General features: G+C 42.8%; 1 protein-coding gene across 1 annotated transcript; it reads left to right on the top strand.

Moving 5' to 3' along the window:
• The first annotated feature begins 2,256 nt into the window (after nt 1–2,256).
• Nucleotides 2,257–24,796, top strand: LOC142210138 (uncharacterized). The gene is made up of 14 exons (XM_075279164.1): nt 2,257–2,385; nt 3,813–3,929; nt 4,407–4,556; nt 4,957–5,097; nt 5,407–5,520; nt 12,984–13,091; nt 13,687–13,812; nt 13,931–14,077; nt 17,756–17,869; nt 21,069–21,128; nt 21,580–21,696; nt 22,493–22,642; nt 23,988–24,128; nt 24,597–24,796. Exons 1-14 carry the CDS (start codon nt 2,334–2,336, stop codon nt 24,794–24,796), a joined length of 1,737 nt encoding a protein of 578 aa, XP_075135265.1. The 5' UTR covers nt 2,257–2,333.
• The last annotated feature ends 1,649 nt before the right edge of the window (nt 24,797–26,445 follow it).

The raw sequence follows: 26,445 nt of genomic DNA, 5'->3' as shown, positions 1-26,445 counted from the left end.
TTAAGATATTTCCTTGGTTTTAAGGGTGCTGAGCACTTGACAACTTTTTTCTTTCTTAATTTCAGATCAAGAAGATCACTGAGATAATGTTGGACCTGAGCGACCACGAGTCCATCACACTTGGCGGTCGGGCTCTGTCCTCTCTATTACACTATATTTACGCCATGGCCAGCTCTTTGTTCATTTATTTCCTGCCATAAACTGGGGGAACAAATAATTCCAAAAAGGAACATAACAAATTGGTGTCTATACAGAGGCATGGTTATAGGGAACGCAGAGGTCAGAGTATCTAGTGGCCCCTGATACTTGAGGATTCCCAATGTAAGACACCAATATTATAAGTAAGGACCCTATTACACATTTTGCATATGGACCCAGGGCCTTTACGTTATACCTCTGTGGTATGGAGGGGTGTGGAAATAACAAAAGTTTGCAGGAGACAGAGGGCACAGGAAGAGAAAGGAGTCTTGGAGGGAAAGGTCTCTGATATGAAGTCTGACGGAGGGTGAGATGGCTATTTATTTCGATGACTTATCTACCTCGCCCTATTGAAATAAACAGGTCACATGACCTAGTGTTACGTGGGACAGGTGAAGGGGCACCAAGTCACAAGACTGATTTTAAAACCTGCAGAACAAGTTTTTAATCTGTTTTTTTGCTATATATATATGCTTTGAATTACATATAGATTGGTGTGTATAAGCAAATATTATAGCAGCTATAGTCTAGGACTCTTTGGGAAATATATAGAAAAATCAACGTACTCTATGTGTCCAAGAACACCATAAACACATCATTTTGTCATGCAAATCATAGGTTTTTTTGTGCATTTTTTGGCTTAATTTGCCAAAATCCCAGTGAAGTAATATACACTTATAATACAACATCTTTTTTTTTTCTTAGTATATCTTGTTCATTAAAAATTGTCCTGTTTTTCCATTGATAAAAATTAGTTACAACCACTATGGCCCCTGAAACCGCTATTATGCCCCACAGTGGCCCCTGCAGCCTCTATTATGCCAAACAGCGGCACAATAGACTTTGGGGCATAATAGAGGTTGCAGGGGGCCGCTTTGGGGCATAATAGAGGTTGCAGGGGCCACAGTGGCTCTGAAACCTCTATTATGCCCCACAATTGCCCACCCAACTATTATTCCCCACAGTTGCCCACACAACTCTATTATGCCCCATAGTGGCCCTCCATGAACTATTATTATACTCGGGGGTCTTTTCAGACCACAGAGTATAATAAGCAGAGACCAGGGGAGGTGAGGGAACATAATAAACACTGTTACTCACAATGTTACTCCTAGCAGGCTTCGGGTCTATATGGTAATGTCCCAGACGTCACCTGGTCTGGGACTTTACCATACAGGTTCGAAGCCTGTGCTAGTAGTAACAGCCTGGGGATACTCCAGCAGGTAGCGGCCTATTAAAAAAAAAAAAAAAAAAATAGTACTTATCTAACTTGCTGCTGCTGCTCCTCCTCTTTCATCTGCAAAATCGTCTCAGCGCAGGAGGCGTAATGAAACCTCCTGCGCGCACTTAGACGCAGACATCTAAACCAGCCCAGGATGAGGCCGCTCGGTTTGTTTTCATAGCAGTCCTGTCCTGCTCTAGTTTAGAAAAAAAAAGAAAAAAACTCAAATTGCCTCGACTTCACCCCCTATGTAAGCACCGCCTGAGGCAGTCGCCTCACCTCACCTCATTAGAGGTATGGCCCTGTTTGAAGTCCAGTTTTATCTGGTGGTTTTTTTTTTCTGATAGAATTCCACATTGATATTACCATATTGGATATCCCAGACCTTTTGAGTGGAGGGAAGATTAAAGCTCAGCGCCACGGCACCAGGAAACTACAATAAAGGTGCATTAGTTGCTGTGTTGTCTTATCCCACTCATAAGACTCTGGTGATCTTGATAGTGTTTAAGTCTATGCACTATGGAGCGCCTTATTTTCACGATTACCTATACAGCACAAGGAAACCTACATAACATACTGTACCGAGAGATAAGCCGGGGCCAGTTTGTTCCAGCTACAAAACAATGGCCACTGATAACCAACTCTCTCCATTCATGGAATGGCGGGGTGGCGGTTATATACATTACTCATGAGTCACATACTTGTTGCTGACTCTTTAAGAAACAAAGAAAATATCCAAAGGAACAATCAAAAAGCCTTACTATGTGAGAGGTCCATGCTGGGTTTCCTGGAATTCCTCCCTGTACAAACTCCCTCTATCATTTGTCCACAAGAGACCGAACTATAAATAAGGAGGAGAACCTGCGAGGAGTACGGCAGTCTACTGAGGCTCACCCAAGAGAGTCTTCTCAATATGGCTGCCCTATTGGGATACCTGCTCATCGTATCTGCTCTAACCACACCAGGTAAGAGGTTCTAATATTATTATATAGAACATTACCCCATAGACTACATTACTCTATTATACTGTATATAGAATGCCACATTATATTATACTATAGTCTCACATTATGTCATAGTATAAATTATACTATGCAACAAAATATTACATTTTTGGAAATTATAGAGTATTTTCGCTAAATAGAGTAAAGCACTGCCCAAAAGGATCAGGCCACATGGCCAATATGGTCTTACCATCTTTGAGATGGATGATCTAGTGGGGAGTGTGGGCTACAGGAGACAACGTGATGGTGGGATGAGTAGGGAATTTGAGCAGGTTTACATAGATAGATAGCATAGGTAGTAAAGAGGGAGGATACCACTCCCTACATAACCCTATATTGGTAGGGCTGGACTCCTAAGTCTATGCCACTGCCCTATGTAGTGTATGGCCCTTACCGGAACCTGCCACTACTATGGGATGTGCCTAATGCCGGGTTCACACAGGGTCTTTTTGGACCGGATTTTGACGCACAGGCCGCCTCAGAATCCGGTCCAAAAAACAGCTAGCCATTACTGGATGTCGGTGTAGTGCATACAGTGCACCGGCATCCAGTCGCAGTATTCGGCTCCAAATGTATGGGCTTAGTTGGGAGAGAAGTTTCGCGCCAAGGATCCGAGAATCCGTCTCAAGAAAGGATATGTCGCTTCTTTTTTCTGCGAGCGGGAACAAACTGCTCACCGAAAAAGGAACCCATTGAATTCAATGGGAGGCAGTTTTTTGAGCCAGATTTTAATGCAGATTCTGTGTCAAAATCCTGACCAAAAACCTCGTGTGAACCCGGCTTAAAACAACCTTTCCATAGATAGTCAAACTAGGAAAGTTTAGAAGTACATCAATGTTACATACTAAAAACCGACAAACATGACAAAATTTTTAATTTTGGTCCGAATATTTTTTTTTAAATTTTTTATATTTTATTATGGGGCAACTACCATCAGCCTTATGGGAGATTTTTGCCTTCCTCTGGATCAATATGGTAGAGTTATAGTTTGGACTTGAAGGACCTTATGGAGCTTCTCAACTATGTTACTATAATGACCAAGGCTGTGTGACTATGTAGCGGTAGTATATGCATATGTTACTTCTATTTCGTATCACTGTGGACATGCTGATCTGCGAAATAAAGGTAACAGGTCATCCTTATAGCACGGTGAATGCCACAATAGCAAAATTGCATTTTCCCACCTTTCAGCCCGCAGTTAATTTTATGAAAAATTTTAAAGTGGCATTAAAAATTGTAACTTGTACTAAAAAAAATAAGCCCCCATATATCTGTAAATGAAAGAATAAAAAAGCTATGGCTTTTGAAAGCCAGAAAGGAAAAAAATTAAAATTGAAAATTGAAAATTTACCATGGGGGTGCATGGCGTAACTCATGTTGTCTTGCAGGTTTGACTCTATCATGTGTTAAGTGTGTAAATTTTAATGGAGGTCCGTGCACCGGAGAGACTGAGACCTGCGTAGTTGGAAGCTCCTGCATAACGGCTATCTCTGTCACCACCATTGGTGAGTCACGTATCTACCCTGTCATGACCTGGTTTCCACTACCTCTGCCTATCTGACTTTCACTCTGAAAATTCTGTTCTATGCATCTTGAGATGAACTGTGGGTCACGAGTCAAATTATACATCTATAGAGGTGTTGCTCTTTTGATTCCTGCACGTTCCTGAGAAACTAACAACACCGGTTGCTCAGGAATGGTGGGGGCAAAGAAAAAATTCCAACCTTGCTGGAGGGAGAGGAGGGATGAAGAGTTGGAGTTGGTGACGGTGGTGAAAGGTCCCCTCAGGGTTGAACCTAGCCTTTTTGCCGCCTGAGGCGGTACCTGTGACATCATCACTTGTGCTTGGGAAAGAAGTCTAGTGCCCCCTAGAAGTCAAACATACTGCGTCTGTGTCTCATTCCCAACTGTCCTGGGCTGCAAGTTTCAGTATGGTCAATGGGCTCTGAACTTCACAAAAATGTCTATCAAATATTTTACAGGCTCGAAAACGCAAAATTCATCGTTGGCTCGAGGATGTTACCCCACAAATCTGTGCAATCTCACGGGGAGTCTGACATTTCAATACGGAAAACTGAAGATCTCTACTTCATGCTGTAACAGCGACAACTGCAGCCCGACAAGCCCAGAGTGTGAGTCCTGACACTGTAAAAGTATAGTCGTGCAGGTTATGATGGCGCTATATAAGTAAGTAGGGTTGACCGATCGGGTTTGGAAAAGATCGGATCCTGATCGGCGATCGAGCAAATGTCACGATTGCGATCGGGATTGGGATCAGCTGGAAAATGATTAGATTTTGAAATATCAAGATCAGCTCAACCCTAAAAGTGACTTTCCCATAGAGAACCATTGACTAGGGTTGAACGATCAGGATCGGAAAAGATCGGCGATCGAGCAAATTTCAAGATCGCGATCGGCTGTAAAATGATTGGAAATCGGGTTTTAAAATTGATCTTGAAATCTCCAGATCGGCTCAACCCTATAGGTAAGCCATATACAGTACAGTAAATAATAAATCAATCCTCTACGCAGTGCCCGCCGATAGTACGAAGCTGAACGGACAGTCATGCGGAACGTGCGCCTCGGCCAACTCTGTCTACTGCAATGCGGACAAAAGCTTACAATGTTATGGCGAAGAATCCAAGTGCGGAATCCTGTCAACATTCGTAACAGGTAATAATATGCCAGACTTATATTATTATTATTATTATTATTATTATTATTATTATTATTATTATACATAGCGTCTTCGTCCAGCCGCCAGGGTGACATTACGCGCCCCATTGGGACTCGAGTCACTCTGACATCATACAGAATTATATTAAGTATCCATTCACATTGGATTTTAAGCTCTGCATCAGAAAAAACAATCTCCAACCTCGAAACGGAGTCATTATGTAGCCAATCATGTATCAGTAATACAAGGAGGACGCTCACACGTCATTTACCCTTCTTAAACAATATTTCATTTTTCGTCTTCAGGTCCTTCACAGACGTCAGACGCCATCCGAGGCTGCGCCACTGCTAGTGTCTGCGATATACTAGGCAATGTCCAGGCCACCTATGGAAGCCTACATACGACTGTGACGACCTTCTGTAGCGGCTGCACCCATCTCCAAGGGACATTCTACATGTACGCAGTCACGTTGCTGGTTTTGGTGAAAGTTTTGCTTTAAAAAGAAGTTTAGACAGAAATCCATAAAAAATGTGATTGTAAAAGTCCGTGTACTTGTCTATTGCACTGAGTGTATGGAAGAAAATTAGAATGAAGGAATATATTAAAAACCTTATTAAAAAACCTTTTCAGTTTTCTGGTGAAAGTTTGTGTCTTTGTGTGTTTGGATGTTTGTGTGTTTGTTCCTCAATCACAGCCAAACGGCTGAATGGATTTTGTTAAAATTTCACACACACCGTCATATTGCCCCAGAAGGAAGGATAGGCTACTCTAAATGTGGGTCACTCACCCCAAATCGCCACCGCGACCCTCAAAAGTTCACTCCGGCTCTGCTGTAGGAGCTGGCATTACGCCGGCCCAGGTCTTTCCATGCACCTCCTATTGGTGCATGGCAGGGTGTGGGCGGGCTATGGAGCCAGTGCTGCAGCACCATACGTTGCCAGCGAAGTGTGGATGGGGCGATTGACCAGGGAAGATGGTAGTCAACATGGTGGCAGCCCACATGTTCCGGCCGCCGCTGCCATCCCAGACCACCTACACACTGCCGGCATGCCGGGTGGCTACACTGGACCGCTCATGCCGGCAGATGTTGCAGACTAGACAGAATGCACAAGGTGAGTCCAGTGGGGTGAGGGTGTCCGGTGTCCGCAACGATCTTCCCTATTAACCCTAACGGTGCCTCAGTCACAGCTGACCAAGGCATGTCCTCCATGGGCACTGCCATGTTCCTTCTCTGCTATGTTCCTTCTCTGCGCCGGCACCCGGACCAAGCTCCGGGGCTGGTTTCACATTACTATGGCAGACGGGAGCCTTGTGCAGGGTCCCCGGCCTGTCGGTCTTTCGCTCCTACTGCAGCCTATGCTAACTAGCCTGCAATAGAAGTGCTGCTATAGCATAGCATAAAACCAGCGCTTCTACTGCAGGCTACGTAGCATAGACTGCAGTAGGCGCAAAAGACCGACAGGCCGGCAACCCTGCGCAACGCTCCCGGCTGCCATAACAACATGACGCCGACCCCGGAGCTTGGTCTGGGTGGCGGCGTGGAGAAGGAACATAGCAGCGCCCTCGCACCGGCGGAGGAAATGGCGCCTCAGTCAGCTGTGACTGAGGCGATGGAAGGGTTAATGTGGACGATCATTGCGCCCACCAACCAGTATTATGCAAAGCAGAGCATAAAATCCACGGTGCTATCGCAGTCTATGTATTGCATAACACCGGCGCTTCTATTGCAACCTAGGCTACGTAACTTGCAATAGAAGCGCCGGTATTATGCAATGCATTACCATTGTAATACATTGCATTACTAATCAGACACCCTGGGGTTCCAGACCCCTAGAGAGTGCAATAAATGTAATGTCCTAATATTCATGTCTAGAGATGAGTGAGTACTATTCAAAACTCCCTTTTCCAATAGCACGCACCCATAGGAATGAATGGATGCAGTCGGCACGCAGGGGGTTAAGCATCTGGCCGCCGGAAAAGTCTGCATGCCGGCCGCTTCCATTCATTCCTATGGATGCATACTATTCGAAATGGCTGTTCTGAATAGTACTCGCTCATCTCTATTCATATCCTATAAAATGACTATCATGAAAGAACAACAAGCAGCAGACACCACAGCCATCCCCAGGTCTGACCACAAATTACAGAGAACGTCTCCGTCTGCTCCGTAATGAGGAAGTAAAACCTCAAAGAGACAGGACAAGAGAATATCAGCGCTACAGTATCCCGAATACAGGAGGACGTATCACAGGATATATGACTACCCAATATTCTGGGCTGATCTGTTTCTCCATATATCTGTATAGTCTGATCAGTATTTCTGATGCAAACTCCAAATTCCCTGCATGGTATAGAGGTATGGAGGTTTCCCATAAACATAACTATGTATTTCCCCCATGGCAGGACTATTAAAAGATTATCTTACCTGGAGTATTTTATGAAGCAATTTGTAGACAATAAAAAGTTACACAACTGCAAAGTTTTATAGATTTTTTCTAGCCAGTCCAGTGTTGTCTAGTTTGGTTGTCAATGGATATAAACCAGCCAAGGACATCATGGCTGGTTTAAGGAGGACACTACATGTATGAGAAGATAATCCGACCACAATAAGGACATCATGGCTGGTTATCAGGAGGACACTACATGTATGAGAAGATAACCTGACCACAATAAGGACATCATGGCTGGTTATCAGGAGTACACTACATGTATGAGAAGATAACCTGACCACAATAAGGACATCATGGCTGGTTATCAGGAGTACACTACATGTATGAGAAGATAACCCGACCACAATAAGGACATCATGGCTGGTTATCAGGAGGACACTACATGTATGAGAAGATAACCTGACCACAATAAGGACATCATGGCTGGTTATCAGGAGGACACTACATGTATGAGAAGTCAACCTGACCACAATAAGGACATCATGGCTGGTTATCAGGAGGACACTACATGTATGAGAAGATAACCTGACCACAATAAGGACATCATGGCTGGTTATCAGGAGTACACTACATGTATGAGAAGACAACCTGACCACAATAAGGACATCATGGCTGGTTATCAGGAGGACACTACATGTATGAGAAGATAACCTGACCACAATAAGGACATCATGGCTGGTTATCAGGAGGACACTACATGTATGAGAAGTCAACCTGACCACAATAAGGACATCATGGCTGGTTATCAGGAGGACACTACATGTATGAGAAGTCAACCTGACCACAATAAGGGCATCATGGCTGGTTATCAGGAGTACACTACATGTATGAGAAGACAACCTGACCACAATAAGGACATCATGGCTGGTTATCAGGAGGACACTACATGTATGAGAAGACAACCTGACCACAATAAGGACATCATGGCTGGTTATCAGGAGGACACTACATGTATGAGAAGATAACCTGACCACAATAAGGACATCATGGCTGGTTATCAGGAGGACACTACATGTATGAGAAGTCAACCTGACCACAATAAGGACATCATGGCTGGTTATCAGGAGGGGACACTACATGTATGAGAAGATAACCTGACCACAATAAGGACATCATGGCTGGTTATCAGGAGGACACTGTATGTATGAGAAGATAACCTGACCACAATAAGGACATCATGGCTGGTTATCAGGGGGACACTACATGTATGAGAAGATAACCCGACCACAATAAGGACATCATGGCTGGTTATCAGGAGGACACTACATTTATGAGAAGATAACCTGACCACAATAAGGACATCATGGCTGGTTATCAGGAGGACACTACATGTATGAGAAGTCAACCTGACCACAATAAGGACATCATGGCTGGTTATCAGGAGGACACTACATGTATGAGAAGTCAACCTGACCACCATAAGGACATCATGGCTGGTTATCAGGAGGACACTGTATGTATGAGAAGATAACCTGACCACAATAAGGACATCATGGCTGGTTATCAGGGGGACACTACATGTATGAGAAGATAACCCGACCACAATAAGGACATCATGGCTGGTTATCAGGAGGACACTACATTTATGAGAAGATAACCTGACCACAATAAGGACATCATGGCTGGTTATCAGGAGGACACTACATGTATGAGAAGTCAACCTGACCACAATAAGGACATCATGGCTGGTTATCAGGAGGACACTACATGTATGAGAAGTCAACCTGACCACCATAAGGACATCATGGCTGGTTATCAGGAGGGGACACTACATGTATGAGAAGATAACCTGACCACAATAAGGACATCATGGCTGGTTATCAGGAGGACACTACATGTATGAGATGTCAACCTGACCACAATAAGGACATCATGGCTGGTTATCAGGAGGGGACACTACATGTATGAGAAGATAACCTGACCACAATAAGGACATCATGGCTGGTTATCAGGAGGACACTACATGTATGAGATGTCAACCTGACCACAATAAGGACATCATGGCTGGTTATCAGGAGGGGACACTACATGTATGAGAAGATAACCTGACCACAATAAGGACATCATGGCTGGTTATCAGGAGGACACTACATGTATGAGAAGATAACCTGACCACAATAAGGACATCATGGCTGGTTATCAGAGGGACACTACATGTATGAGAAGATAACCCGACCACAATAAGGACATCATGGCTGGTTATCAGGAGGACACTACATTTATGAGAAGATAACCTGACCACAATAAGGACATCATGGCTGGTTATCAGGAGGACACTACATGTATGAGAAGATAACCTGACCACAATAAGGACATCATGGCTGGTTATCAGGAGGACACTACATGTATGAGAAGATAACCTGACCACAATAAGGACATCATGGCCGGTTATCAAGAGGACACTACATGTATGAGAAGATAACCTGACCACAATAAGGACATCATGGCCGGTTATCAGGAGGACACTACATGTATGAGAAGATAACCTGATCACAATAAGGACATCATGGCTGGTTATCAGGAGGACACTACATGTATGAGAAGATAACCTGACCACAATAAGGACATCATGGCTGGTTATCAGGAGGACACTACATGTATGAGAAGATAACCCAACCACAATAAGGACATCATGGCTGCTTATCAGGAGGAAACTACATGTATGAGAAGATAACCCAACCACAATAAGGACATCATGGCTGGTTATCAGGAGGACACTACATGTATGAGAAGATAACCCAAACACAATAAGGACATCATGGCTGGTTATCAGGAGGACATTACATGTATGAGAAGATAACCCAACCATAATAAGGACATCATGGCTGGTTATCAGGAGGGCACTACATTTATGAGAAGATAACCTGACCACAATAAGGACATCATGGCTGGTTATCAGGAGGACACTACATGTATGAGAAGATAACCTGACCACAATAAGGACATCATGGCTGGTTATCAGGAGGACACTACATGTATGAGAAGATAACCTGACCACAATAAGGACATCATGGCTGGTTATCAGGAGGACACTACAAGTATGAGAAGACAACCTGACCACAATAAGGACATCATGGCTGGTTATCAGGAGGGGACACTACATGTATGAGAAGATAACCTGACCACAATAAGGACATCATGGCTGGTTATCAGGAGGACACTACATGTATGAGATGTCAACCTGACCACAATAAGGACATCATGGCTGGTTATCAGGAGGGGACACTACATGTATGAGAAGATAACCTGACCACAATAAGGACATCATGGCTGGTTATCAGGAGGACACTACATGTATGAGAAGATAACCTGACCACAATAAGGACATCATGGCTGGTTATCAGGGGGACACTACATGTATGAGAAGATAACCCGACCACAATAAGGACATCATGGCTGGTTATCAGGAGGACACTACATTTATGAGAAGATAACCTGACCACAATAAGGACATCATGGCTGGTTATCAGGAGGACACTACATGTATGAGAAGATAACCTGACCACAATAAGGACATCATGGCTGGTTATCAGGAGGACACTACATGTATGAGAAGATAACCTGACCACAATAAGGACATCATGGCCGGTTATCAAGAGGACACTACATGTATGAGAAGATAACCTGACCACAATAAGGACATCATGGCCGGTTATCAGGAGGACACTACATGTATGAGAAGATAACCTGATCACAATAAGGACATCATGGCTGGTTATCAGGAGGACACTACATGTATGAGAAGATAACCTGACCACAATAAGGACATCATGGCTGGTTATCAGGAGGACACTACATGTATGAGAAGATAACCCAAACACAATAAGGACATCATGGCTGGTTATCAGGAGGACATTACATGTATGAGAAGATAACCCAACCATAATAAGGACATCATGGCTGGTTATCAGGAGGGCACTACATTTATGAGAAGATAACCTGACCACAATAAGGACATCATGGCTGGTTATCAGGAGGACACTACATGTATGAGAAGATAACCTGACCACAATAAGGACATCATGGCTGGTTATCAGGAGGACACTACATGTATGAGAAGATAACCTGACCACAATAAGGACATCATGGCTGGTTATCAGGAGGGGACACTACATGTATGAGAAGATAACCTGACCACAATAAGGACATCATGGCTGGTTATCAGGAGGGAACACTACATGTATGAGAAGATAACCTAACCACAATAAGGACAACATGGCTGGTTATCAGGAGGACACTACATGTATGAGAAGATAACCTGACCACAATAAGGACATCATGGCTGGTTATCAGGAGGACACTACATGTATGAGAAGTCAACCTGACCACAATAAGGACATCATGGCTGGTTATCAGGGGGACACTACATGTATGAGAAGATAACCCGACCACAATAAGGACATCATGGCTGGTTATCAGGAGGACACTACATTTATGAGAAAATAACCTGACCACAATAAGGACATCATGGCTGGTTATCAGGAGGACACTACAAGTATGAGAAGATAACCTGACCACAATAAGGACATCATGGCTGGTTATCAGGAGAGGACACTACATGTATGAGAAGATAACCTGACCACAATAAGGACATCATGGCTGGTTATCAGGAGGACACTACATGTATGAGAAGATAACCTGACCACAATAAGGACATCATGGCCGGTTATCAAGAGGACACTACATGTATGAGAAGATAACCTGACCACAATAAGGACATCATGGCAGGTTATCAGGAGGACACTACATGTATGAGAAGATAACCTGATCACAATAAGGACATCATGGCCGGTTATCAGGAGGACACTACATCTATGAGAAGATAACCCGACCACAATAAGGACATCATGGCTGGTTATCAGGAGGACACTACATGTATGAGAAGATAACCTGACCACAATAAGGACATCATGGCTGGTTATCAGGAGAGGACACTACATGTATGAGAAGATAACCTGACCACAATAAGGACATCATGGCTGGTTATCAGGAGGACACTACATGTATGAGAAGATAACCTGACCACAATAAGGACATCATGGCCGGTTATCAAGAGGACACTACATGTATGAGAAGATAACCTGACCACAATAAGGACATCATGGCAGGTTATCAGGAGGACACTACATGTATGAGAAGATAACCTGATCACAATAAGGACATCATGGCCGGTTATCAGGAGGACACTACATCTATGAGAAGATAACCCGACCACAATAAGGACATCATGGCTGGTTATCAGGAGGACACTACATGTATGAGAAGATAACCTGACCACAATAAGGACATCACACCACTATATAACGCATCACAATCATTTCCTAATAACAACATCAGCTCGTCTATAATTTGTCTTGGTTTCCTGGTATTCCAAATGGCTGCGTCTTTGTGTTTCTTCTTAATCTGTTTGGTTTTAGCCTGTTTTCTTTCAGCTCCACCTGTTTATACTGGAGATCTTCTTCCTCCACGCCCTGGTATCATAAATGAAGACGTTTCACCACAAGTCTCAGAAGTGACTCCTGGATCCGTCGAGGATGAAGGTCCTTCAGGGATTAGTCTGGTTCATGGCATCTCTCCTAGGAACAGGTAGGTTTATATTATCTATAAGGAGAGGGATATAGAATAGAAGGACCAAAATAATACAAGGGGGTAGGACCTCTCGGTGAGCTGACATTGACCTGGAGGACCACCATAGCTCAGGAACTCAGGAATGGTGAGGGCTAGAGAAAAAATCCAACTGTACCAAAATCAATTTAGCAGCACCTAGTGAGGGATGGAAAGAGCTGGAGTGGGTGGAGGTGGTGGACACTGGGTGGACACTGTAGACAACCCAATGAAGTCCCCATTATAATGATAACTGATCAAAGAATCTCAAAGTTACCCATGACCAGCAATATATGGTGTCCGACCACCTATAGTCTATGACTGCCGAGGTCAGTGATTGGCTGCAGTGGTCACATGTTTGTATATTGTACAAGACGCCATTACATGGCCAGTGAATAGAATTAGGTGAGGACCAAAGAAGTACAAAATAACTTTCTTTTCTATATTTTATGGTGTTCCTGGCTTTTGACAATTTTTTTAATTTTTTCTTTGGACAACCCCTGTAACCCCATCACTGTTTTTGTCCACTAGGGGGCGCTACGAACTGCACATCCTGCGTGGCTGTGAATAGTTGTGCACCACAGTGCGTAAGTGACTTAACCGTGCAATGTCCGACCAATGAGCAGTGCGCCACGGCCTACCGGAAAACCTTTAAGAGTAAGTCGTAGAGACATTGGGTGCCATTAGGGTGGTCACCAGGGAGGTCTCATAGACAGATCAATGTATTCATTATAGAAAGTAAATCAGATTTCTCTCCTATCTATTCTCTACCTAGATGGAGGAGACACGTACGACATCATCAGGACCTGTGCGCCCTCACACATGTGCGGTAAGGTCGGAGGCTTCACCTATTTCAATATGAAGATGACTCTGGGTATAGTATGCTGCTCCGCCAACAACTGTACCCCAACTGTACCGACGCGTGAGTCTCAGGAGCCGCTTACTGTTATGTAGCCGTTCACATGATACTTCTCTATTTTGTTTCAAATATGTAAAACTTTCATCAATCCCCAACATGACCTCTGCTGGTGGTCCGTGATTTTACAAGTCAGAGTTTGTTACAATGTGTCAGCCGAGGCAAAACTCATTGAGCTCAGAGATGAGCGAACTGGATTTCTCAAAAAGTTTGGACTTGAACGAACACAAAATTTTAGTATTTTAGGATAGACAGTTCTCTGTTATAAAAATCAGAGGTACAAGGGAGGTGCGGAAAACTAAAATCCACAGATACTCACCTCCCCTCTACTGGGGTGTCACAGCCTATAGCGCTAGTGCCGGGTGACATCAGCTCTATGTGCTAAAGAATTGCATTGTAATTCAGCTCACTCCCAGCAGATGGCACTGTGCTAGCAATAGTCTTACTTCTCTGCCCTTGTTTTATGTATAGCGGTATTATTATGTATTGTTACTATGTAGTATTACTGTATATCATATGTATAGTGATAGATAGCAGTAATATTATATATAGTTACTATGTAGTAGTATTATTGTATATCTTATGTATAGCGGTAATATTATATATAGTTACTATGTAGTAGTATTATTGTATAGCAGTAATATTGTGTATAGTTACTACTTAGTAATACTGTATATCTTCTGTATAGCGGTAGATAGCAATATTATTATGTATAGTTACTATATAGTAGTATTATTGTATAGTTTATGTATACTGGTTATGTATAGTTACTATGTATCAGTAGTGAATTCTGTCCCCATATAAGTAACTATATAATACTATATGACTATACAGTGTCAACAGAAAGTTCTGTATATAATGGAGTCCGGTGCAGATCCTGCTCCTCCCTCCAGGCTCCAGGATGTCAGACACCGGGAAATATAACGTGTACCGGGGAGAGGACAAAGTGCGTCGCCTACTCTCAGCTCATCGCAGGTAAGAGCCTGGGGGTGTAACAGGAGAAGAGGTGATGTCCTCCATCACACAGATAATAATAATAATAATAATAATAATAATAATGTTACTTGTCTCAGCCCTTGGTATCTGTCCTAGATTGACATAAAAACTATAACCTAAGCCAGATTGTGAAGCTGAGAAATCCCATCCTGGGAAAGTTGGGTGCTTGTTGTCTGGTGCTGTTCTACCACAGAAATATATACATATAGTTAAAAATAATAATTCTGTTCAATAGATAAATAATTTCAATGTGCAAATATATAGTTTATATGAGAATATATATATATATATATATATATATATATATATATATATATATATATATATATATATATACACACACACACACACACACACACTGATAGGTAAATTTATGGATTATTGAAAAACAGATCATGGTGACCTAGCAAATAAAATCATGTTCAGGTTTATAATTCATATAAGCAATAGTTGTTGTTAAAGATCAGCCCAAAGGTAATAATATAATGCAATGAATAAATAATTAGATATATGGAAGGAAGCGGAGACCTCTGAGGATGTACAGTATATACATTTTATATATAATGTAACAGATTGTGGTTCCTGTTCTTCTGGGGATGACCAGTAGGTGTCGCTCTTTACTTATTAAAGTTTATACTCAATAGGAGCTATGCCATATACAGTGTTGGCCAAAAGTATTGCCCCCCCCCCCCCCCCTGCAATTCTGTCAGATAATATTCAGTTTCTTCCAGAAAATGATTACAAGCACAAACTCTTTGGTAATATCTTCATTTATTTTGCTTGCAATGAAAAAACACAAAAGAGAATGAAAAAAAAAAGTCAAATCATTGATCATTTTACACAAAACTCCATAAATGGGCCGGACAGAAGTATTGGCGCCCTCAGCCTAATACTTGGTAGCACAACCTTCAGACACAATAACTGCGCACAACCGCTTCCAGTAACCATCAATGAGTTTCTTACAAGGCTCTGCTGAAATCTTAGACCATTCTTCTTTGGCAAACTGCTCCAGGTCCCCCCTGAGATGTGAAGGGGGCCTTCTCCAAACTGCCACCAAGAGATCTCTCCCCCTCCCCCCCCACAGGTGTTCTATGGGATTCAGGGCTGGACTCATTGCTGCCACTTTACAAGTCTCCAGGGCTTTCTCTCACCACCATTTTCTAGTGCTGACCTGAAGTGTGTTTTGGGTCATTGTCCTGCTGGAAGAGCCCTGACCTCTGAGGGAGACCCCGCTTTCTCACACTGGGCCCTACATGATGCTGCACAATGTGTTGGTCGTCTTCAGACTTCATAATGCCATGCACACGGTCAAGCAGTCCAGTGCCAAAGACAGCAAAGCAACCCCAAAACATCAGGGAACCTCCGCCATGTCTGACTGTAGGGGGCGTCTTCTTTTCTATGAAGGCCTCTTTTTCTCCTGTAATCTCTATGTTGATGCCTTTTCCTACTTTTGTCTCATCTGACCAGAGAACATTCTTCCAGAACGTAAAACACTGTACTGTATTGTAGGCTGTTACTATATATGTGAGTAGGTGTCAATAAGGAAGAACACACATGGCTCCTGTTTGTTGGGTTGTCAGGGGATGGGGGGGGGGGGGGTATGTATAATAATCCGCCAATGCAGACTAACATGAACAGGGAAGGGTTAATAAGAGACATTTGACTTATATTTTAATAGCTCAATCTAAAGGGAGCCGACTGGGATGGCAGAAGACACAAGTAACATGTTATGTGCCAATGTAATATTGGAATGGGTCTTTTATGGAATCTGAATTTTGGGTTCTGTCCGTTGTCCATTATAAGACAGAAGGAAACGTTTATACCATTGAATAGCTTGGCCATAGTGGAGAAGAGCATAATATCTAATGATACACCTAAAAAATCACCGCCACCACTTCTTACCCCGCTGAAGTCAATGCTTAAAAACTGTAACTAGACCACCAATAATTGGGTGCACTGCGCCTTTAAATAACTGACCACCGCTCCGTAAAAAATCCTAATTTCATGGCGACATGTGAAAGGGATTACTAAACATTCCATATCCTTAAAGAGGATGTTGTTTCAAAAAGGGAAAAAAAAATGAAATTAACCCCTTCCTGTCACAATCTCATGTTTTGATTGCTTTTTGGAGACTGGTGGAGACTGGCCCTGAGGGGTCATTTTGGGGGGACACTGAGCAGCGGAGACCTGGCAGCGATAGCGGCAGCTCTCTTTAATGACTCGATGTCGGGAAGGAGTTAAAGAAGACCTGTCACCAGGTCTGAAAAGTCCAATGACCATCTATGACCCTGAGCATTGTTTATCCAAATCTGTTCAGCTATTCCAAAGCTATAAGCCCTGGTGGTGTTGATACAAATAAGGCAAGTGGGAGGTAACACTGGATCAGGGTCTCTATATGCCTTATGTCATGCAGTGTTATTGCCCACTTGGCTAGTAGAACCTAATTTGTATCAGCACCACCAGGGCTTATATCTTTGGAATAGCTGAACAAAACACCAAAAAGTTCAGGATGATCGCGCCAATCAGATGAAGGATCTCATTGGGTTTTTACATAAGTTGTTCCAACCACTATTTCCACACTTTGTAGGGGGTTAAATACTTTAGCAAGAGACTGCAGAGTAACAGTCCACAGCTGGAGGACATTTTTTTTGCTTATTCATGTGTTCATGAGCTCCTTGTTTCTTGCAGGGGAGACTTCGGTCTATGAAGGTTGTGGGTCCCCATCCCTGTGTGATATTCAGCAATACACTGCAAAAATAATGGGGGTCTCTGTCCAGCACAGCTTCAAATGCAGCTCCAATGGTGCCGTGAGCAGCGGCCTCGCCCCCGGATTGATCCTGGCAGCCGTGATTTGTGTCATTCTGAAGAACCAATGAATGTAAAGGAATATTCAACTGTCTAATAAAATCCTGTATATTCTGTTATGTGTGATGTGTTTCATTGGGGTTGAGGTCATAGGTGGGGGGCAATTCTGGAATCATATATGATACAGTACTAAATGTACGCTGAAATGTACGGTAACCTGTAACATTGTAGAATTGGTGTAAAACCAAGACATGACAAAAAACTCAATGCAGTTCTATAGCCCAACTCAAAGCTAAAGAAAAAATCCCCTTGGCCTCTGCAATTTTTGAGACTCCAAATCCTTAAAATAAGTTCATATCCAGTAACTCAATAGGTCTATCTAAAGGCCCAAGTGATGTATCACAGCATATTTACTATTCAGGAGCTTGGGAAAGCTTAAAGGGGACCCTTGACCATCTCTATCAATTTCAACTCTTTGTATCTTTTAATAGCTGCCCCTTCACTGATTCCAGCACAGTTGGAATTTTTTCTCTAGCCCTCACCGTTGCTGAGCAATCAGCGTTATTAGTTTCAGCACCCAATATTCTCATTACACTCCCTACTGTTAGGTGGGCGGTCCTGTCTTGACTAAAAGAGACCGCCCACCTGATAGTAGGGAGCACAGTTAGAATATTGGATGCTAAACTAACAGAACTGATTGCTCAGGAACGGTAAGGGCTAGAGAAAAAATTCCAACTGCACCGGAATCAGTGGAGAAACGACTATTAAAGGATGCAAAGAGGTGGATGTGGTGAAAGGTCCCCTTTAATGAATGTCATAGTCAACTCCATAGTCCACTTTTCTTAATCTGTTCTGTAATACAATCCTACTGCATAAATAGGGAGGCTGGCCTTTCAGGGGTCTGGAAAAGTCTGATCCTGACCATTTTGGGACCCGTAATTGCAAATACAGTCCTATGAAAAAGTTTGGGCACCCCTATTAATCTTAATCATTTTTAGTTCTAAATATTTTGGTGTTTGCAACAGCCATTTCAGTTTGATATATCTAATAACTGATGGACACAGTAATATTTCAGGATTGAAATGAGGTTTATTGTACTAACAGAAAATGTGCAATATGCATTAAACCAAAATTTGACCGGTGCAAAAATATGGGCACCTCAACAGAAAAGTGACATTAATATTTAGTAGATCCTCCTTTTGCAAAGATAATAGCCTCTAGTCGCTTCCTGTAGCTTTTAATCAGTTCCTGGATCCTGGATGAAGGTATTTTGGACCATTTCTTTCTAGAAAACAATTCAAGTTCAGTTAAGTTTGATGGTCGCCGAACATGGACAGCCCGCTCTCAAATGATCTGAAAACAAAGATTGTTCAACATAGTTGTTCAGGGGAAGGATACAAAACGTTGTCTCAGAGATTTAACCTGTCAGTTTCCACTGTGAGGAACATAGTAAGGAAATGGAAGACCACAGGGACAGTTCTTGTTAAGTCCAGAAGTGGCAGGCCAAGAAAAATATCAGAAAGGCAGAGAAGAAGAATGGTGAGAACAGTCAAGGACAATCCACAGACACCTCCAAAGAGCTGCAGCATCATCTTGCTGCAGATGGTGTCACTGTGCATCGGTCAGCAATACAGCGCACTTTGCACAAGGAGAAGCTGTATGGGAGAGTGATGAGAAAGAAGCCGTTTCTGCACGTGCGCCACAAATAGAGTTGCCTGAGGTATGAAAAAGCACATTTGGAGAAGCCAACTTCATTTTGGAAACAAAAATTGAGTTGTTTGGTTATAAAAAAAAGGCGTTATGCATGGCGTCCAAAAAGAAACAGCATTCCAAGAAAAACACATGCTACCCACTGTAAAATTTGGTGGAGGTTCCATCATGCTTTGGGGCTGTGTGGCCAATGCCGGCACCGGGAATCTTGTTAAAGTTGAGGGTCGCATGGATTCCACTCAGTATCAGCAGATTCTTGAGAATAATGTTCAAGAATCAGTGACGAAGTTGAAGTTACGCCGGGGATGGATATTTCAGCAAGACAATGATCCAAAACACCGCTCCAAATCCTCAGGCATTCATGCAGAGGAACAATTACAATGTTCTGGAATGGCCATCCCAGTCCCCAGACCTGAATATCATTGAACATCTGTGGGATGATTGAAAGCGGGCTGTCCATGCTCGGCGACCATCTAACTTAACTGAACTTGAATTGTTTGTCCAAAATACCTTTATCCAGGATCCAGGAACTGATTAAAAGCTACAGGAAGCGACTAGAGGCTGTTATCTTTGCAAAAGGAGGATCTACTAAATATTAATGTCACTTTTCTGTTGAGGTGCCCATACTTTTGCACCGGTCAAATTTTGGTTTAATGCATATTGCGCATTTTCTGTTAGTACAATAAACCTCATTTCAATCCTGAAATATTACTGTGTCCAGCAGTTATTAGATATATCAAACTGAAATGGCTGCTGCAAATACCAAAATATTTAGAACTAAAAATGATTAAGATTAATAGGGGTGCCCAAACTTTTTCATAGGACTGTATATATTGATGATGAGTAAGGGTGCATTCACACTGAGTAAACGCTAGCTTATTCTGAACGTAAAACACGTTCAGAATAAGCGGCGTCTAAAGCAGCTCCATTCATTTCTATGGGAGCGGGGATACGAGCGCTCCCCATAGAAATGAATGGGCTGCTTCTTTCACTCCGTGCAGTCCCATTGAAGTGAATGGGGAGTGCCGGCGTATACGGCAAGCTCTGCTCATGCCGGAGCGTACACGCCGGCACTTCCCATTCACTTCAATGGGACTGCACGGAGTGAAAGAAGCAGCCCATTCATTTCTATGGGGAGCGCTCGTATCCCCGCTCCCATAGAAATGAATGGAGCTGCTTTAGACGCCGCTTATTCTGAACGTGTTTTACGTTCAGAATAAGCTAGCGTTTACTCAGTGTGAATTCACCCTAAGGCTGGAAATACACACTAGACACGTATACACTACTATACGACAGACTCAGCTCTGCTAAATCAGTTACAGCTTCTCCAATATTAAACCAAGATCAAAATGTCTACATCGGCCAAAGTTGTAAAGTTCATATTTTATAGCCCGTCATCCCCTCCGCACCTCTGACGAATATATAACCGCCAACCCACCTGGATAATGTTTACCAAGTATACTACAAGACTGTGGTCAATCCGTAGGAGCCGACGCCATGAAACTCGCCGGCCTTCTGTGTGTTATTTCACTATTTCTGGGGCAAGGTGAGTGCAAACTGGGGTGGAAAACCTGGCAAATGTGAACTGGGAATATGCCCTGGACCACAGGAGAAGGAAACATTAACCCCTTCACTGCTACAGACCCCCAGGGATTTTACAGTCAACCAGTTCTATATTCTAGACCCCCAGGGAATGACCATTAGCCAGTTTCATACTCTAGACCACCAGGGAAGGGGAACCATTGTGCTCCGGTGTTTTATAGCTCACAAATCCCATTACTGCAGATTAGATACAACTGTCCTGTACCAGAGTCCTTCAATGAGCGGTATCTAGAGGAATCTAAAGGGATCATAGGATCTTTTTATGAATGGAAACATTGGGTTACTATACTTCTAATGGAGGCCCCTGTACAACAATGGGGGGAGCCACTGAAATCATATAAAATAATGTTGTTCTCCATATCTGATATCTACCATGTGTTATGTTCCTTGCACAGGTTCTTCGCTCTCCTGCACCGTCTGCTTGGTCCAGAGTCCGCCATTATGTACTGGTAACAATGTCACCTGCGTGCCCGGGAGAGTCTGCGCCGCTACACACACAGTCAACATTGAAGGTGCGCAGCGTGTACTGCGGGTCATTGACTCTATGGGAGACAGTAATGTTCTACTAGTATAAGGGCGGTGACCAATATAACTGTGTAAGTGGCAGCAGTGGTAGTATATGGCGGCTGTATCCATAATGGTAGTAGTAATCCGAGTAAAGACACATATGTGTACTGTGATATACAGTATATGTACATCCTCAATGTGTATATGTGTATACAAGGCCGTGTCCACAAATAATGAAGGCAGGGTCAGATCTGTTACAGGACGCGCACCGACCCCAATGACTGATAATGGGGGAAAGGACTTTATTGTAAAAAATAACATTGGGGCGGTAGTAACATTGGTGGCGGTAGTAGCATTGGTGGCGGTAGTAACATTGGTGGCAGTAGTAACATTGGTGGAGGTAGTAACATTGGTGGCGGTAGTAACATTGGTGGCGGTAGTAACATTGGTGGTGGTAGTAACATTGGTGGCGGTAGTAACATTGGTGGCAGTAGTAACATTGGTGGTGGTAGTAACATTGGTGGTGGTAGTAACATTGGTGGCAGTAGTAACATTGGTGGTGGTAGTAACATTAGTGGCGGTAGTAACATTGGTGGTGGTAGTAACATTGGTGGCGGTAGTAACATTGGTGGCGGTAGTAACATTAGGAGTAGTAGTGATGTATATGGAAAGGATAAACAGCAGTATACAGCAGTAATATCCCCATAGAAATTCTGGTACAGTAGAGGTGATCGTATCAGTATAGGAACAAGGTAAAGTAAAATATGGAGTAACTTATTACTTATTCTTCTGTCTGTATAGATGGGGTAAAGAAAAATGAATTTTCTGGAAGATCTTGTGTCCCTGAGAAGCAGTGTCGGGGTCCGGGGAGCTTCAGCACCTACAACAGTCAGTCCAAGAAGGGGTTCTCATGTTGTTACACTGATAACTGCACCCCATCACTGCCAGTATGTAAGTACCTCCTACTAAATATATACCGTAAGTACCTCCAATAATATATACCGTACGTACCTCCAATAGTATATACCGTAAGTACCTCCAATAGTATATACCGTAAGTACCTCCACCCATATATACTGTAAGTACCTCCACCCATATATACTGTAAGTACCTCCAATAGTATATACCGTAAATACCTCCAACCATATATACCGTAAGTACCTCCAATAGTATATACCATAAATACCTCCAACCATATATACCGTAAGTACCTCCAATAGTATATACCGTAAGTACCTCCATACATATATACTGTAAGTACCTCCAGGAGTATATACCGTAAGTACCTCTACCCATATATACTGTAAGTACCTCCAATAGTATATACTGTAAGTACCTCCACCCATATATACCGTAAGTACCTCCAATAGTATATACCGTAAGTACCTCCAATAGTATATACCGTACATACCTCCATCCATATATACTGTAAGTACCTCCAGGAGTATATACCGTAAGTACCTCTACCCATATATACTGTAAGTACCTCCAGGAGTATATATCGTAAGTACCTCCAACCATATATACCGTAAGTACCTCCATTAGTATATACTGTAAGTACCTCCAAGAGTATATACCGTACGTACCTCCACCCATATATACTTTAAGTACCTGCAGGAGTATATACCGTAAGTACCTCCAACCATATATACCGTAAGTACCTCCAATAGTATATACTGTCAGTACCTCCACCCATATATACCGTAAGTACCTCCAATAGTATATACCGTAAGTACCTCCAATAGTATATACCGTACGTACCTCCATCCATATATACTGTAAGTACCTCCAGGAGTATATACCGTAAGTACCTCTACCCATATATACTGTAAGTACCTCCAAGAGTATATACCGTACGTACCTCCACCCATATATACTGTAAGTATCTCCAGGAGTATATACCGTAAGTACCTCCACCCATATATACTGTAAGTACCTTCACAACTATGTAAATAAGTATACGTACCTCCACCAGTACAGTATATAAGTGTTCCAACAACTCCATCATTTCCTATAAAAAGCTGTAGGAATAAACCTGCCATGTCCAACCTAATTTAAAGGGGAACACATTGACATCTGATGCTCTTGTACAGTATAGGCACAATTGTATTTATAGGATTACTATAGGGTTATTCTGAGTCTTATAGAGTCGCAGTCAGATACGGTAGCCCAGGTGGGAGAGATATCATTACTTAGGACAATGTATCAGTCCATTGGTTTCCAGTAACAATGTGATATATAGGTGATATACATGTGATATACAGTATTAGTGGTGACTTATAGATCTCCATTACAGTACCAGCAGACAACACGAAAAAGAATGGTCGGACTTGTCCAACCTGCACAGCAGATGGTGCGGACTGGTGTGACACTGGGAGGACTATGGAGTGTACTGGAGAGGAGACCATGTGTATTCTGCAGTATACCAATATGTCAGGTATGTCAGGCAAAGGAGGCCAATGCCATGTTCTTAAAGGGATATTACATTCCTAATCCTTATGGCAAGTCTACAGAATACTTTCTCACTTTTGTGTTGCCCTTGCAAGTGTCCAAGACCACCAAGGATGGTGGAATGAACCATTTTCTTGACTTAGAATGTCAATGTACAATCTCTTCATTACTCTAGACCACCAGGGACTTTTACCACCAACCATTTCACTACTCCAGACAGAATCTCAGAAATGGCTCCTGGATACTGTATATAGTCCATGCACGTGATACGTTACAAAGTCCTCAAAGGTTTCCTCATGCTGAGTTGGGTTTTGGTCCTCACTCAGTCTTGGAGATGTTGCCCAGATAGGTGATATCTGATCACCGTGATCCACTATTAGACCTTCTCACCTCCAGTTCTCAAGAAACCTCAACAGATGGTGGATTGACCCTTGGTCATTCTTGTCTTCCACAGGATCTGTATCTAAACAATCCGTCCTTCGTGGTTGTGCCACTCCGACCATTTGCAATATTGGCAATGAATCGCTGATCACTAATGGTATAAGCGTCGAGGTCCGGATTTCTTGCACCGGAGGAAGCGCTGACCTTCACGGTGACTTCTGGTTACAAGTCCTGGTTGGATGGATGTCATGGACAATCTTATCGATCTCTTGAACGTTGGATGGAAAATTGTCTGGGTTTTGGTCTTTATGGCTCATGTGTTTGCTCCAAGTAGATAGAAGTGTCATGTTTGATTTATGGTAGTGCTGGAGAGCTGTGGCATCAAAGATGATGGGGGGGGGGGCACATAGTTTCAATACAAGAGGTCGGTCTATAGGGAGAAGTTATTGTAACGATAAGATAAAGATGAGACTTCTCATTCCTCAAAACTCATAAGAATGTGACACAAATTCAGAATATTCAACAAAATACATTTTGTCCTGCAAAAAATAAGCCCCTATAGAGCTCTATGAAGTGGGCAGTGAAAAACGAACCCCCCCCCCCAAAAAAAAAAAAAAAAATGGCTGTGGAGGGAGCGGTCTTATATTTTTGCAAGCGCCGTTATATAGATGTCCATGTATCGAATGCTTAGAACCAGACGTTACATTTTGCTCACATTATATTTAGAATGTAGCGAATCAATAATGGCGTCCGCATCGCTGATGGCGGTCGGTGAACCCACGTGTCTTATCGCTATACAGTGACAGCTAGGATGCTACCATTAACCCTTTGTAATCCATGAACAACAAGTTCCATGGAAACCGTCAGTCCTATTAATTGCCACCCAGCAATTCTTCACCTTTGTAAATGACTTTGTGTTTCCAGTAGAGATGGACCAACTTTCCAATATCATTCCGTTTTGGGTTTGGCTGGCTCAGGTCCAAGATTTGTTTCAGGTCTAACAAGATTGGCTAGAACTGGAAGTGAAATTATTATCCTCAGGGGTCTGAAATGTTGGAGGCCGAGGAGGTGTAAAAAATAACAAAAGTTTACCCTCACCACTTTTGGGTCAGAATTGGATTGAACCCCTGGATGTAGGACAATGTTCCAGTATACAGAGATCTTAAAGTATATGAGAAATTCGTAGAAGTGTTCTTTGTATTCTGATAAAAGGAGTTGTATCAGGATAGCAAAAACATGGCTGTCCTCTCTCAGAAACAGCGCCACTCCTGTCCATAGGCTGTGCCTGGTATTGCAGCTCTACATTATTAAAGTGAATCAAGCCGAGTGGCAATACCAGAGACAACCCGGGGACGGGTGAGAGGTTTTTCATGCCCTGTTAAGACCCCTTTAAGGCTAAGGCCCCATGGGTTGGAACCGCCAAGCTAAAGCGCTGCGGGTATAACCGCGTCGTGAACGCATTATGGTTCTTCCCGCAGTGCTTTGAACAGAAAGTTCACAGAGGTTTCCTCTTACAATTACATCTATGGGAAAGCCATCGCCGTTTCCGTAGATATAATTGAGATGCTGCGATTTTCAAAACCGCAACATTTTTGGAAATCGCAGTGTGTCTGCGCTTCATTTTTTCCGCAAAGTGGGCATGGGATTCGCATTAATCCAATCCACTTTGCAATTACTGTACAACGCCGCGATTTAGGGCCCTGGCCTAAAAGCGTATCTGGCTTGGATGACCCATATTTTACAGATTTTTAGGAAATTCCAAGATTTCAGAGGGGGGGGGGGTCCTCCATTCAGGAGCCTCCTGTACTAATCAAATTTTATGCAAAGAAGAAAGGGCGTCCCTCACTGTCAATGTTGTTGTAATGGACCTCAGAGTATAATAATGATTTGTGACAAAACTCAAACTTTTCAGATTTGGCCAA

Source organism: Leptodactylus fuscus, chromosome 6, assembly GCF_031893055.1.
Source record: "Leptodactylus fuscus isolate aLepFus1 chromosome 6, aLepFus1.hap2, whole genome shotgun sequence".
NCBI classification, from domain to species: Eukaryota; Metazoa; Chordata; class Amphibia; order Anura; family Leptodactylidae; genus Leptodactylus; species Leptodactylus fuscus.
Note: the sequence above shows the minus strand (reverse complement) of the source record. Positions and strands in the feature narration are given on the sequence as shown.

Excerpts from the sequence above, each read along its gene's own strand:
- LOC142210138 (XM_075279164.1), top strand. The coding sequence starts at position 2,334 with ATGGCTGCCCTATTGGGATACCTGCTCATCGTATCTGCTCTAACCACA. Across the intron at positions 13,813-13,930 it reads CTACCGGAAAACCTTTAAGA|ATGGAGGAGACACGTACGAC; the intron begins GTAAGTCGTAGA and ends TTCTCTACCTAG. Across the intron at positions 21,129-21,579 it reads TTCACTATTTCTGGGGCAAG|GTTCTTCGCTCTCCTGCACC; the intron begins GTGAGTGCAAAC and ends TTCCTTGCACAG.